Source organism: Monodon monoceros, unplaced genomic scaffold, assembly GCF_005190385.1.
Source record: "Monodon monoceros isolate NGI ecotype Baffin Bay Population unplaced genomic scaffold, NGI_Narwhal_1 Super_Scaffold_18, whole genome shotgun sequence".
Classification (NCBI taxonomy): domain Eukaryota; kingdom Metazoa; phylum Chordata; class Mammalia; order Artiodactyla; family Monodontidae; genus Monodon; species Monodon monoceros.
Window position 1 is genome coordinate 32611367 of NW_021703774.1, and position 16132 is coordinate 32627498.

At 41.0% G+C, this 16132-nt stretch overlaps 1 protein-coding gene across 3 annotated transcripts in view; it reads right to left on the reverse strand.

The window, feature by feature from the left end:
• Positions 1-16132, reverse strand: part of DSTYK (dual serine/threonine and tyrosine protein kinase) — a 55477-nt gene that overhangs the window by 17420 nt on the left and 21925 nt on the right. For all 3 annotated transcript variants that reach the window (XM_029228580.1, XM_029228579.1, XM_029228581.1), the window contains 2 exons: positions 14183-14571; positions 164-833 (listed from right to left, as the gene is read on the reverse strand). In XM_029228580.1, coding sequence (XP_029084413.1) covers positions 164-833; positions 14183-14571 — 1059 coding nt within the window. The remainder of the gene's footprint in view (positions 1-163; positions 834-14182; positions 14572-16132) is intronic.

Genomic DNA, 16132 nt, shown 5'->3' on the forward strand with positions numbered 1-16132 from the left:
CTTGGCTAAATGACTTAAGGTGGGCTCCTGCTAATGACAGCGGGGTAGGTGAGATGATCCTGAGGTTCCTTTGGGCTTCAGAATTAATGTACTCAACTTCCAGCTGGAAAAGAGTTAGAGGATGCTGTAGTCCCCACGCCCTACCAAGTTCTCTAGGACCTACCTTTAAACTCCATGTTGGCAGCATCATCCAGAAGCTCCTCCTTCATGGTGTTAAGCGTCTCAACGATCATGTCCTTCATTTCCTCCTGCTTTCGGTTGGCAATATTCATCAGTGATTCGTACAACTCATTCTCCTTTTTTCGTGTATATTCTAGACGTTTGGGAGTAATCTGCAGGTCCCGCTGCATGTCAAAGGCCTGGTTAATAAAGATGTCGAGGCAGCGGCAGTGCACCAGGTTCAGGGCCTTGGCTGCGTCCACCAGGTGAGTCTGTAGCACCTGGTGAGAAAATGTGTTCAAGTGTCTCAGCTTCTCACTTTGCTCCACCAACACGCTCTGAGCTTTGGTGTCCTGGCTGGGGTTCCCACAGTTACAGTGACTGCTGCTCAGATAGCCCAGGTCAGTTAGCTGGCGATGGAGTGGTGATCTTTCATTCTCCATTCTTCTGGTGGAGGAGCTGATTATCTCCGAGCCCAGCTTCGGCATTTTGAAAAAGAATACGGGAAAGGAGAAATACTTTCGGATTTCCTGAAGCTCTTGCTCATCCCTTTCAGAGAGTTCATCTTTGTGGAGTGCATAGGTTATCACAGGCAAGAAATCATTCACCAAGTCACCCAGAACATCCACTGTGGGCCGGAGGCCTTGGCACGGTGCTACCACAATGTCCACTTCCTAGAAGGGGAAGGGGGTCATATCAGCACTTCAGGGTCAGAACCAATCCTTGCCTCCCCAAAGTCCCATACTGAGACCAAAATCCAGATCTATGATGGGGCAACTGAACTTCGGTATGCCCCAATCATTTGTCCACCTCCTTCCTTGGTTACCAACACTGCCTGGTGCAGCCTATGCAGGCAGGCACTCGTCCAGAGAGAGTGAAAAAACAAATAAGTAGAAAGGATGGCAGTCCTTTTAGCCATTTTATTTATTTATTTTTTCTTTTAGCCATTTTAGAGAAAAAAGAATATTTAGTCCCTTTTGTTGCTTTGGAAACTCCCATTAATTCCCTCTGATGAAGAAATAAGACAAATAGTAGATGAAGAAAGAACTCTTAACAGACTGGGAGTGAATCTGCCTAGAACATTCCTCCCCCTCTTTCTAACCTGACTAACTCATCCCTGTCTTTCTAACACGGCTAATTCCCAAGATCCTTTAAATCTCAATGTATACATCGTGTCATACCCCTCGGGAGTCTTTCCTATTACACGATCCCTAGCACTCTCTACTTCTCCTTTTCTTAATGTTCAACACATTTAAAATTTATTTATTTAAAACCTAATTCTTTCCCATTAGCCTATAAACTCTTTGAGGACAGGGACCATGTCTATCTTGTTCACTACTATAACTCCAGTGCCTAGTACAGAGTAAGTCCTTAACTTTGTTCAATCAAGCAGCAAACTAAAGGCTAGATCTGCCAAACATTACCGCCCTATTCTAGGAGTTGGCAGGCATCCCAAAGTCTTAGCCACCTAAGTCTTAGTAATACCTTTACGCTCATGTTCACTTGGTCTGGCAGAGATTAAGATTTGCCTATCCAATATTTAACCTCTGCATTATTGGGAAGGCAATGTCTTTTATAGACAGGGGTGGCCAATAATAGGTGGGGCAACAGGAAAGCTCTTTAAAGGGTTGATTCTACTAGTAAGTACACCCTTCGGACCTGCCCTTCTTGCTTGGAGCACAGATGTGACAGACAGAGCAGCAGTGATCATCCTGCAGTCCTTGGGCAAACGCGAGAGTAGAAGCCAGCCTTGAGGATGATGAATCAAAAAGAAATAGGGGGACTTCTCTGTGGCGCAGTGATTGGGAATCCGCCTGCCAATGCAGGGCACACGGGTTCAAGCCCTGGTCCAGGAAGATCCCACATGCCGCGGAGCAACTAAGCCCATGCACCACTACTACTGAGCCCGCGCTCTAGAGCCCACGAGCCACAAATACTGAGCCTGCGTGCCACAGCTACTGAGGTCTGCGCGCCTAGAGCCTGTGCTCCGCAACAAGAAAGGCCACTGCAATGAGAGGCCCATGCGCCACAGCGAGGAGGGGCCCCCGCTAGCCGCAACTGGGGAAAGCCTGCATGCAGCAACGAGGACCCAATGCAGCCAAAAATAAATAAATTAATTAATTAAAAAAAAAAAAAGAAATAGGGAGCTTGGATCTCGGATGACTACAGAGCTGCCACACCAGCCCTCAACTGCCTAGCTTTAGACTTCTTTTATGTGAGGGAAAAAAAGTAACCTCTGTCTTGCTTAAGCAAGCCCCTACTTTTCTGATTGTTACATACGATGAATCCAATCATAACTGATAAACCCAACGCCTGAAGTGAGTTTCAAGAATGATCTTTGGTTTAGAAACAACTTTCCACAGGTCCTTTCCCTAGCTAGTAGTTTCTTTTTATTGTTCTACTTCTTTCCTAAGGATCTTGAAGCACTTAAGAGCATGTATTTCCATCCATGCATAGGTTCCTCCAAATCTCTGAAATTGCCTACTTTGCCTGGCACTCCAGACCTAAGTGTTGACCTGGAGACTTGTGCCTATATCACCATTGCAGGCACACCAGCTCCAAAGTCTGCAGACTCAAAATCAATCCTTTGCAAAATTCTAGTACATTTTAAAGAGTTAAGAAAGAACTCAACACAAATCTGCTCAAGTCTGTGTCCTTAACAGTTATCAGATGTTGCAAATTTACTTTATTTGAAATCTAAGATATGCAATTTGTTTATTTTCTTTCAGACTAATACTCTGTTTTTATTCCTTTTTTGAGCAATAGGTATCATTGATGAAAGATTTTTAAAAATCAAAACCTGGGATCTTTTCCTTTTTGATCTCCTCCAGATAAGGAAGAAAGGGCTGGGAAATGGCCAGCCTATTGTTTCTTGTAGTGTGTGTGTGTGTGTGTGTGTGTGTGTGTGTGTGTTGAAGGACAGAGAGACAGAGAGAGAGAGAGCGCTCTCCTATTTCCAGCAAAGCACAAAGGTCTCACCTTCTTCCTCAACAAAGAACTCATAAATTTTATTCTCAGGTAGGTCACAGAACTTTCATTTGGCTGGCCACTTTGAACTCCCTAAAGCTAAAAGTGCTTTTACCATCTCAGCATTTGTAATTTGAGTAAACACTGTATAAATCCACGTGCTTTCTACCCAAGCCTAGGCCAAGAAGAAATCTGCTGTTTCATGTGTGCCTCGAATTGCATGGAATGTTTTCTGGTTGGAAGACTAGTGTGACACTCACCCTGCTATTCAAAACAAGCCCCTTCACTACACTGAGTCACACTGCTGGAGTATCAGTCACTTCATGAGGCACATTCAAAAAGTGGGTAAGTAAGAACTTTTAGGGTTTAGAGTACCACATGCAATTGCCTAAGTGCCAAAACTTTAATGACATATAATAATTAGATAGGCTAGAAGAGAATCCCAAGAACTGAAAATTTATAACAAGATAATTACAGATGACAGTGGGTTTTTTTTTTGTTTTTTTTTTTGCGGTACGCGGGCCTCTCACTGTTGCGGCCTCTCCCGTTGCGGAGCACAGGCTCCGGACGCGCAGGCTCAGCGGCCATGGCTCACGGGCCCAGCCGCTCCGCGGCATGTGGGATCTTCCCGGACTGGGGCACGAACCCACGTCCCCTGCATCGCCAGGCGGACTCTCAACCACTGCGCCACCAGGGAAGCCCAACAGTGGTTTTTAAAAATATTTTAAAAATTGCTTCTGACTTAAGTAAATATCTTTTTAAAGGTATAAATCAATCAAACTTATTATAGAAATATTAAGGGAAGAAAGCCTAAATATTCAAAACCTAAGTTAAGTGTTGTTTAGAAAGTTTTCAGGAAGAATTTTGTCGGCTTGTTTATTTGATGGATTTTCTTAAAATTCTAAAATAAGCCTCCAGGTTTTCCTCAAAGGACCATTTTGTGTGTGTAACACAACCATCAGCCAAAGCTGCCACGTCCATTTGTAGAACCAATATCCTTCGTAAGGGACAGTTGACTTTATTTGCTCATAGTTGCCAATTCATTTTTTAAAAAATGGATTCAGTGGATAAAGAAGATATGGCATATATATATATACACACACACACACACACACACACACAGTGGAATACTACTCAGCCATAAAAGGAATAAAATTTGGCCGTTTGCAGTAACATGGATGGACTTGGACAGCATTATGCTAAGTGAAATTAGTCAGAGAAAGACAAATACTGTATGATGTCACTTACATGTGCAATCCAAAAAATAAAACAAACTAGTGACTATAACAAAAAAGAAAGAGACTCACAGATACAGAGAACAAACTAGTGGCTACCAGTGGGGAGAGGGAAGGAGCGAGTGGCAAGATAGGGGTTATGAGGTACAAACTACTATGTATAAAATAAATAAGCTACATGGATATATTGTACAATACAGGGAATATAGCCCATATTTTATAATAACTATAATGGAATACAACCTTTAAAAATTATGAATCACTATGTTTTATACCTGTAACATATAATATTATATATCAACTATACTTCAATTTTTTAAAATTCCCCCAAAATTAATTCTGATGGTAGGTACTGCCTGGTACATTGGCACCTAGAAAGAAGTTGTCTACTCCTAAATACATCTTGTACTAAACAAAAATGGATAGAAAACAAGTACCATGCTCTCTCTTCTCCGTTCCCCAGTTAATTAACTTGTGCAGTCGGTCTCACTGTTCTGACCACCAAGACTGTTGGAAGACAGGCAAAAAGAGCTGCTGGCTGAGACCCTGGCAGCAGTACAAATTAGACTGGAATGTGATATGTGATTCTGCAATACTCACGGCAAAGGGATGACTCATGCCTGACGGTTATAAACAAAAAGGGAAGCCATCACTGTCTCCTGGAGACAGGGAGTGAAAAAAATTCACAGAGAGGATGAGCCCTGTTCTGGGTCCTATTATGGCCACCTGAGAGGGAAGACTGACCTCAGACTGTTTCATGGAAGGCTGTGTTCCTTCCTGGCACTTAGAACAGTGTCTGGCACTTAATGAGCATCCAATAAATAAATGTGCAGTTGGACTTCCCTGGTGGTCCAGTGGTTAAGACTCTGTGCTTCCACTGCAGGGGGTGTGGGTTCGATCCCTGGTCGGGGAACTAAGATCCCACCTGCTGCTTGGCGTGACCAAAAAAATAGTAATAGTAAATAAATAAATAAATGTGCAATTACTGGATGAATAAATGATGCCTTTACTACTTGCTCAAAACCACTTTCAATCATCCTATATAAAATTTTCTATTTTTAACCCATATCCCACACATTTATCTGGAACTGCTATTTGCATCTACTCCAAGAATGAAGCAGTGAGTAAGCATTTTGCTCCTAATTCAATCAAGGAAGAAGAATCCCAGGGAATCATGAGAGTATGCCATAATTCCCATTTTGAGTCACAGCAAATTCCTAAAGAGATTTCTCTTTTAGAATACATCTGCACAAATCTGTCGAATCTACATAAGTTGATATATTACCATCAATTTTCTTGGCAAGATTAAGAGAATGTAATAGAAAGGAGATTGCTACTCTGCAAACACCAGAATTTACCTCTCTGGTTTTGTTTTTTATGTAAAAGCTTTTTATGTAAAATGACACTACCTTAAGTGCCAAGAAGAAATGGCTCAATCACTGAAGCCTGACCGCTTCCTAAGAATATTGGCTCTTACTGGTGAGGACTCCTTACTCTATGGCTCATGGCACATTACTGAAACTCAGTGATAGCTAAGGATGATTATCTTAACTGATGGTTCAAACAGAAGATGATCACGTACTCAGGTAGGTCATAAATATCTTTGTTTTCCCTATAGTTCTGAAGCCTCATTACATCACACAGAAGAGAAGTACATAACTATGTAAGAGTCCTGCCCCTGCCCAGCAGCTGACACAGCCTCGACTCCAATCCCTGTCTCTGTATTCTACCTATCGTCACTATCAATTCTCCTCCCATGCCCACTCTCACAGGGCAATGGGAGGTTTTTCCCATCTGTTTTTACACAGGATTGATTTTTCCTCATTTTTATACAGTTCCCTGAACTATCACTCTTGAATGTCAATTACATATAAAGGCAAATACCTCCCTCTTCTTGTTACACTGTAGAAAATCCCTTTACTCTTGGTACAAACACTCTCCATTGGGGAGCTGCGACTGACTGAGCTGCTTTCTAGAATATAACAGGCCACAAGCAGCTGTGTCAACCCAGAGCTTCACCCCAGCAGTCAGCATAGACCAGATAGATACAAGCTCATCTCCCTACCTAGTAAAAAGTAGGGAGTGGTAACTCAGAGGCCATAACAAGACTTGGGAAAAACCATAATCCCAACCAAAGCCCTGAACTAGCCACAGAAAACATGAGGCCATCATGCTAAAAGTGGAAATATGTTTACAATCCCAAACACCCCAAAGTAAAGGCTTTAGGTCTGCGTCTCAACTCATAAGCATGAAGCCATTAAGGATCAGAACTATCTGATTTCATACTGTGATGAATGAGATAACAGACAAGTTGACAAGAATGTACTGAACAGCCTCTGTGTGGTCTATTGGGTTGGCCAAAAAGTTCGTTCGGTGAGGGACTACATTGTTTCATAAAATTCTTGGTGAAAATGAAAAACATGTCTTTTATTTTTACTTAAAACCAAACAAACTTTTTGGACAACTCAATACCTTGTGGATATTCAAACATCCAGGTACCCACATATACAGATAAAAGTAGGAAAGTGAAGCTTTATTCTCTTATCACTTACTAGACCCAATCAAGAGAGACCATAGTAGAATGGAGAAGAAGGAAGAAGGGGAAACTTTACCTTTTAACTTTATAACTTTAACTTTTGTATTTTTTACCTTTTTATAACATCTCTCATTTTATTATAAAAGTACTTCATAATAATTATGAAGAACTTTGCTTCTAACTAGAGCAGAATAACTCTAAGCTGGAACCAGAAGGACTTAAGTTTGACAAAAGGAAGGAGTCCCACCATGGATGGCTGTCAGGGAAGGGACAGGTGACTGAGAGAATAGGAAATCCTCTTCTCAAGGACACTGATTAATTCATTCAAAGGGAGACTTGCTAAGTGCCTGACACTGTTCTAGATGCTTTACACTTAGTCTCTTATTTAAGCCTCACACCAGTCCTAAAAGATACAGATTACTACTTCTATTTTACAAATGGGGGACACCCCAGCACCACAGTCACACAGTTAGTTAAGTAACCAAGCCAGGATGTAAGTTCAGGCCCACCTAACTACAAAGACAGTGTTTAAACAGTAACTGAAGGTCCACTGTGTCAGGAACTGTCTGGGCTGGTGTTAGGAAAGTTCTGAAAGAAGAATAAAGGATGGACAAGATGATTTCAGGGACCCTAACAGTCCTACTGTCTATATTCAAAAGTATACGCTGGCTATAAGTAAAAGCCCTGCTCTGCTATGAAACAATGCTGCAAAAGAAGTCAAAAAGAAAATATTTTTAATTGCCCGAATAACAGAATTTCTGCCTGCTGACAGTTCTTTCAACCTTTGCATCTCTGAATCAGGGAGGATTCCCTACCGCCGCCATCCATTACCGAAAGGGAAACACAAACAGATCTTTGAGATAGTGAAACTAGAAAGAGATGCCATTTGGTGCAGGAAAGAGGTAGATAGGATCCTTTAAAAAGGGAGAAAACAAGAGAGGAAGACTAAGACCATAATCTCTTGCCAGATTTTCCCCCAAAGAGCTAATCTCAGAAGGCCAAAAATGAATCAGTGGTGGTGAATTGAGAAAATATAGCCTCAGCTTTAAGCTGTTCTTTTTAAGAGGGATCAAGGCTACTACAGTGAGCATAGGGATTTTAAAAAGAATCTTGCCTCTAAACCACATATATCCTTAATAGGTAAAATTAACCTATTAAAAGTATTACCAGGTTTCTTGGCAAAGAACAATGTATCGGTTATATTTCACTATGTATGTTAGTGTGTGTTAGGGGAAAGGCAAGAGCGATGCTAAATTCAAAGAACATAGAGTTACTGCCTAGAAGGAACTTATAATTTAGCATTTGCCTGAACTTCCCATATCCTTTTTTAACACATCACTTTAGTTCCCCTTTCTTTTTGCCCCATAAAATCAGGGTTTCTTTAATTATGTTTCTAGAATAGCATTATTTCTCTTATACATATTACCCCAACTTTGTTTCTTTTCCCTTAGAAACGGCCATCTTTGACCTAATTCCATACACTCTCTCCTCCCAAAAGTATCTGCTTACCTTGAAGATAGTCACCCAAGCTTCTTTCCAACTTTTTACCAGTCAACTGTTATCTTTCAATCTAGATACATTCAAGAGAAGACACGGTATCTAACTAAAAGTAAGCAACGCATAAATTTAGTTTCATAAGGCACCAAAACAAATACTAAAAACTAGACAAAAATTGAGAGAAGCTAGTTTTCTAGCCACAAACAATGTTTAGTAAATTTGGGGGTTAAAATTTTGCATAAATTTGTGATTTTTAGTAAGATACTTTGATTTGGGGTTATGAAAGTATTAACTGCTGATAAATTAAAACTAACAGTGTCTGTATGGATCAACAGAACAGAATAGAGAGCCCAGAAATAAACCCACACACCTACGGGCAATTAATTTCCGACAAAGGAGGCAAGAGTATACAATGGAGAAAAGACAGTCTCTTCAGCAAGTAGTGTTGGGAAAGCTGGTAGGTCAGTCACCCAAGGCAATAGAAATAAAAGCAAAAATAAACAAATGGGACCTAATCAAACTTATAAGATTTTGCACAGCAAAGGAAAGGATAAACAAAATGGAAAGACAACCTACAGACTGAGAGAAAATATTTGCGAATGATGTGACTGACAAGGGCTTAATTTCCAAAATATACAAACAGCTTGTATAACTCAATAACAAAAAAACAAACAACCCAATCAGAAAATGGGCAGAGGGCTTCCCTGGTGGTGCAGTGGTTGAGAGTCCGCCTGCTGATGCAGGGGACACGGGTTCATGCCCTGGTCTGGGAAGATCCCACATGCCGCGGAGCGGCTGGGCCCATGAGCCATGGCCGCTGAGCCTGCACGTCTGGAGCCTGTGCTCCGCAACGGGAGAGGCCACAACAGTGAGAGGCCTGCGTACCGCAAAAAAAAAAAAAAAAAAAAAGGCAGAAAATCTAAATAGATATTTTTCCAAAGAAGACATACAGATGGCCAATAGGCAGATGAAAAGACGCTCAACATCACTAATTATTAGAGAAATGCAAATCAAAACTATAAGGAGGCAACACAGGAATGGATAAAGAAGATATGGAACGTATATATAATGGAATATTACTCGGCCATAAAAAAGAACAAAATAATGCCATTTGCAGCAACATGGATAGTCCTAGAGATTGTCATACTGAGTGAAGTAAGTCAGACAGAGAAAGACAAGTATCACATGATATCACTTATATGTGGAATCTAAAAAAATGGTACAATTGAACTTATTTACAAAACAGAAATAGAGTCACAGATATAGAAAACAAACTTATAGTTACCAGTGGGGGAAAAAGGGGGGAGAGATAAGTTGGGAGACTGGGATTGACATATATACACTACTATATATAAAATAGATAACTAATAAGGACCTACTATATAGCACAGGGGACTCTACTCATTACTCTGTAATGACCTATATGGGAAAAGAATCTAAAAAAGAGTGGAGATATATATGTATAACTGATTCTCTTTGCTGTACACCTGAAAGTAACACAACATTGTAAATCAACTATACTCCAATAAAAATTTTTAAAAATAAATGAATAAAATAGATCACAACAGCAAAACAAAACTGTAATGAGGTACCACCTCATACCAGTCAGAATGGCCATCATTAAAAAGTCCACAAATAACAAATGCTGGAGAGAGTGTGGAAAAAAAAGAACCCTCCTACACTGTTGGTGGGAATGTAAATTAGTACAGCCACTATGGAGAACAGTATGGAGGTTCCTTAAAAAACTGAAAAGAGAGTTGCCATATGATCCAGCAATCCCACTCCTGGGCATATATCCAAAGAAAACTATAATTTGAAAAGATACATGCACCCCAATGTTCACAGCAGCACTATTTACAATAGCCAAGACATGGAAGCAACCTAAGTGTCCATCGACAGGTGAATAGATAAAGAAGATGTGGTACATATATACACAAGGGACTACTACTCAGCCATAAAAAAGAACTAAATAATGCCATTTGCAGCAACATAGATGGACCTAGAGATTATCATACTAAGTGAAGTAAGTTAGAAAAATAAATACCATATGATATCACTTACATGTGGAATCTAAAATATGACACAGATGAACTTACTTATGAAACATAAACAGACTCACAGACAAAGAAAACAAATTTCTGGTCACCAAGGGGGAAAGAGGGTGGGGGAGGGATAAATTAGGAGTTTGGGATTAGCAGGTACAAACAACTATATATAACACAGATAAATAACAAGCTCCTACTGTATAGCACAGAGAACTATATTCAATATCCTGTAGTAAACCATAATGGAAAAGAATTTGAAAAAATATACATATATGACTGAATCACTTTGCTGTACAACACTGTAAATAACTAAAAAATTATAAATCAAATTAATAATTTTTAAAAATTAAAAAATAAAAATATCAATGTCTGTATGAAATTACAAACAGATTATTTCCATTGATGGCTACTGACTGAGGGTTATAAAGAGAAAATTTTACTACTCCAAATGGTTAAGAGTTCAAAGTAGTAAAAAAAAAAAAAGTTTATTTGCAAGTCATTAGACCTTTCCTGGAAACATTAGTCTACTTTAGTTCCCTGAAATACACCCTACCAGACATCACCATGAGTCAGTAACCATGATAGTGTGTGGCCGCCTGGCTGCCAGGTGACATGTACATTTGTCCAGAGGGCCAGAAAACACCTGGTAGGGATAAACAGGCTATGATTAGAGCAGAAAACTGAGAGCTATGAAACTGCCACAGAAAATGAAATGCCACTGCTAGGCTGCAGGAATCCCATCTTAGGCTGAGGAAGTTTAATCATCTCTGCTTCTTTTTATTCCTTTTCTTAGAGGTGTTCATAGGGAAAAACATATACACACTCACACATCAGATTGAGGCAACTCTAAGGCAGACAGCTGTGTTCCACTGGACTTGTAAAAGGAACAAAAAAGAAAAGGAGGTGATGTATGTACCAGAAAGGGGGTGAAGGTTAGAAGGGGAAGTATGTAAATGAAGACAGAACTAGTGAATATGGTGAATGGCAAAATGTGTTGCCAACTGGAAAATGACTATGTTTTAACACTAAATGAGGTTTCAGAAACTAACAGCTTGATAGTATTCCTCTATTATTGAATTATGAACTGAGAATCTCAGGGGACCCAGAGCTAAAAAGCCGGGAATACTGTGGTATTCCATGCGGGTACCACGTGAGTTGGCCTATTCCAGAACAAACTGAAAATGGCTAATTTATGAGGCCTTTAAAGTAACATATTAGAAGAATGACCATTGTTTAAGAGGGTAAGGGGAAATTCTGTTTTAATAATTTGACAGTTAAAAATGAACATCTCACTTCCCCTATTTCAATCTTGGTTTCCTTTAGCTAAATGTTTCCTTTCTTTACCACTCCCTTTACAAACCAAATGGAAGGGCTGTTTAGAGCTAACTCCCTGGCCACAGCCCTGGCTGTTTAGAGCTAATATAACTGGAGCTAAAAAAAAAAAATCTTTCTCACTGGCACAAAGAATCTTCAAGGTAGTTAGGAAATGCTCCCAGCAGTAAGCTGAGCATCCCTGATACACTAAATGGAGACAGGAGCCTGACTACAGTGACTGAGCAGGGCCTGAGGGCCCCAAAGGCTGCTAAGGCCCCTCTGAGGCTCAGCATCAAGGGATTCTAAAGTTAGAAATGCTGTTTCCACATCAAAACCAGTGGAGAATAAAGCAGATCCGGAGAAACACTAGCTAAGGAAGCCTCACAAACCACATGAAACAGAACAATGAGAGGCTGGAGAATTCCACAAGAAAAGAGAAGAATATTTCTCAAGAAAGAGAATATATATTTCAACTGTGCAGACAGAAAGTTAATTGGGGGTCTCAACTTCCCTCCCAGCCAAGTAACCTCCTCAACTGTTAACTCAGTTTGAGTGCTTACTTACTACATATACCTGGAGCAGCGGTGGGAACTCTCACCAGTAAGATACGTGCTCGGGTATGCACTTGGGAAATGGCTCTCACTTTCTTTTCTGTGACTTGACTTTATCGCCTCAATTCATGGGACCAAAGTAAATGAGCATTAAAAATTAAAACCAATAAAGTGAAGGGACACAGAAAAATCAATCAGATAATGTGCCTGTCCTGCAGATGGCTTTGTTCACATTCCAAGACTCTTTACAAAAGGCAAGAACAGGAAAAATCACCACCCAACCAATAGCAGTCATTTCAGCTATTTAACAGTGTTTTTTAAGTTGCAGGTCACAATACATTAAGTCAGATCATCAATTTAGTGGGCTGCTACCATCATTTTTTTAAAAAAGAAGTCAAATAGAATAGAGAAGAAAATATCAGTGTGTTTTGCAAGAAGTAAAAGTATTGTCTTATGAAACTTTATTTCAAATGTATGTGTGTATATATGTACTGGGTCCTGATAATAAAATGTTATTTCTTAGAGTGAGTTAAAATCTAAAAAAGTTTGAAAACCACCAAGCTATTGGACGCTGAAGGAACTAGACCAGAGCAGAATACTATAGAGATTGTGTATGGATCAAATACTTATGAATTGTGAAGAAGTTTGCGGGTCAACTGAGCAGGCTCAGTCAATAAACAAAGATCACTGTCAGAGTTATCCAAGAACTCTAACATCGTCCTGGAGATAAGCAGTGCACGCTCCCAGTCTGAACACAGAGGAAAGCCACCACTGAAACTGAGCTGAGAGGAAATGCTGGCTGGTATACATAGCCCCCTCTAGCATTTATCAAGATAAAAGAAATCTGGACTCTGGAAGAAAATGAGATGACAGTTTCTACTTCTAGAGGATCACAGGCCGAGGCCACAACCAAAGGACTCGCTCACTGACTGAGATCAAGCCTTCTAGAACAGGGGTAGGTGAAGAGAAGAAGAAACCGTTCTCCTAGTGCTGCCAAACTAGCCCTTCCTTCCTGGCACAGCTAACCAAGGTGATGGACGCTCTGTTTTGAGCACATCTGCATTCTTTTATTCCTACCAGCTCCTGATCCCTGACATAGTCACCTTCCCTGCCCATCCCCCCCATTCTCCTGACCCCCAACATAGTCACATCCTCTGCTCATCCCCATTTGGCCTAATCAAAGAGCCCAGTCCTAGCTATACAGAGACGAGTCCTTCCTAAATGGAGATCTGAATACCAGACAGACAATATGATCTTTTAGGAGATGCCGCAAGACCTATGTTCTGTTTGGGAGTTGGAAGAATATCTTTGAGAAAAGCAAAGATATTCTTCAGATGACGGGATCTCCATATCTCCTTACATTGAGCCAGACCTGTCCTCAAGTTCTGAAGTCCCTTAGAAAGTAGGAGACATGATCTGTCTCACTTAGTAAATAATGGCAGGTCTAAGGGAAACTTCAAAAGTTCTTCACTTGTTCTCAACTCAAGTAAGAACATTAACCATCTTATTTGCACCTTTCAGAAAGGGATGGCTAGAGACAATTCTAGCGACACCTTCCTGCTAAGAAATGAAAAAAGGATTTCTAACCCTGATCCTAATTCTGTCAAAGCACAGTTGAGATGCAACTAACACATTCCTTCAATTTTAGACAGGAATTAAGCAAATTGCCCAGGGCCTTGCAGCATGGTAGTAGAGGCAGCGATGGGCACTGTACAGCCTTGTCTGGTTTTCAACTTCCTAGATCATGTTCCTTTGACTCTGAGCGTCAGCTGATGCTCAGAGCCCAGAGTACATATTGCCAAATTGTTTTCTGAGAAAGCTCAAATACAACGAAAGCTGGTATGTATCTGTGCAACTATATAAGTATGAGTTTGGTACCTGTAAGAGAGCATGGTGCATCGTCACCTCCAGTTCGGCTAAAACATGGGCAGCATCCTCACTGTCCTCTTGGACCTCCAGGTCCTCCTCAGGGATGGTGTCCCAGTTGCCCTGGTGAGCAACCAGCGTGTGCACTAGTTCATACTGGCCAGGGAGTGCCAGGCTGACCCGAGTCTGAGTCCCATAGGTGAAGCGGAGGCGCCGAAGCTTACAGTTCTCCTCACTGCCCAGCTTGGTGGTGGGAAGCACCTGCACCCCCAAGAGCAGGTTCAACAGCTGGCACTTGACATTACAGTCCTGGCCGAGGATCAAGATGCAGGGGAGGCAGTCCACAATCTGCTGGAGGTACTTCTCTTCCTTAGGTGGGAAGGAAATGCAGCTCAGCTGGCCTGGTTGGGGAAGGGGAGGGTGGAGAAGGAGAAAGGAGTACAGAGAGAAGAGTGAGGAGGGGTAGGGAGAGACTTCCAGGGAGATCCCATTAGGATGTCAGGCTCCTAGAAAAGAAATTTCTAGGAAGCTCTTGGCTGAAGAAGGTACCAGGAAAACATCCCAGTCAGAAAAGGTTCCTCAAATATCAAACAGGATTCCCCTCTCTGGCTCATTCCCAGAACAGTTGTTTCTATCCAGAAAGGTGGCAGTGACCTGATCTACCCTCCCCTCTCGTTTTTTAACCAGTGGAGGGACAGCCTAAGGAGTTTACAAGGACTCAAGTACAAGATCATTAAATTGACAAAGCCAGAAAAGACTACACTAACTGGGATGTGAATCCAAGAACCGAATATGTCAAAATGAAAACCTTCCTTGTGACACAAGACCTAATACTTGAACATACAAAGGCCCTTTAAAATGACTCTACCACATGCAGTTTTAGCTTATTTTCCTCATTTATAACATATTTTATAACTAAATGTATCAGCCAGTCTTTAAATACGCATGTATTGAAATAAAATGTTATTCAGGTGTGTATAAGCTCTAGAATCTTTTCTGGTTCATTTCACTGATGGCTGGTGACAGCATCCCAGCTGCCAAGTCATCTGTTTTCTTAAAACATTGGGTGCTCAATTAAGATCAATATCTCCTAATCAAATCACATTCTTTCAGTTTATGGAGGATGAGACCCTGAATAAGACAAAGGGAAAGAACTACCTGTTAGGATAAAATCCAGGCAAATGTAGGAAGAGATGTGATCCATCTCAGAAATATCCTTTCAGGACACCATACTCATCTAAACAGATCAAATAATACTCAAGAGAAAACAAGGGACTTCCCTGGTGGCACAGTGATTAAGAATCTGCCTGCCAATGCAGGTGACACGGGTTCGAGCCCTGGTCTGGGAAGATCCCACATGCCTCAGAGCAACTAACCCCGTGCGCCACAACTACTGAGCCTGTGCTCTAGAGCCTGCGAGCCACAACTACTGAGCCTGCGTGCCACAACTACTGAAGCCCATGTGCGTAGAGCCCATGCTCCGCAACAAGAGAAGCCACCACAATGAGAAGCCCGTGCACCGCAATGAAGAGTAGCCCCCGCTAACTGCAGCTAGAGAAAGCCCACATGCAGCAACGAAGACCCAATGCAGCCAAAAATAAATAAATGAAAATAAAAAATAAATTAAATTTTTTTTTAAAAAGAGAGAAAACAAAAGTCTTCCTAAAGTATGAGAACATCTATTTGGGAAAAAGAACCAGAAATTAGTTGACTAGAACTCTCATATTCTGAACTCGATCACTCCCCAGCTTGTTCAGTGCCAGTGCCTGCCCAAGTCTAAGATTCAGGCAACTCTGTGTTTGTCCTGAAAGGCACAGACACACAGTTCTTAGGCTGTTAGAAGTCCAATCTCCGAGCCAAATACATACATCTTAATTGAAATTTAGGGTGGCACCAAGTGAAACAGTATTTGCTTTAGTCACTTAACCATGAGCTATTCATTTTGTTTATGTAATTGAAGCA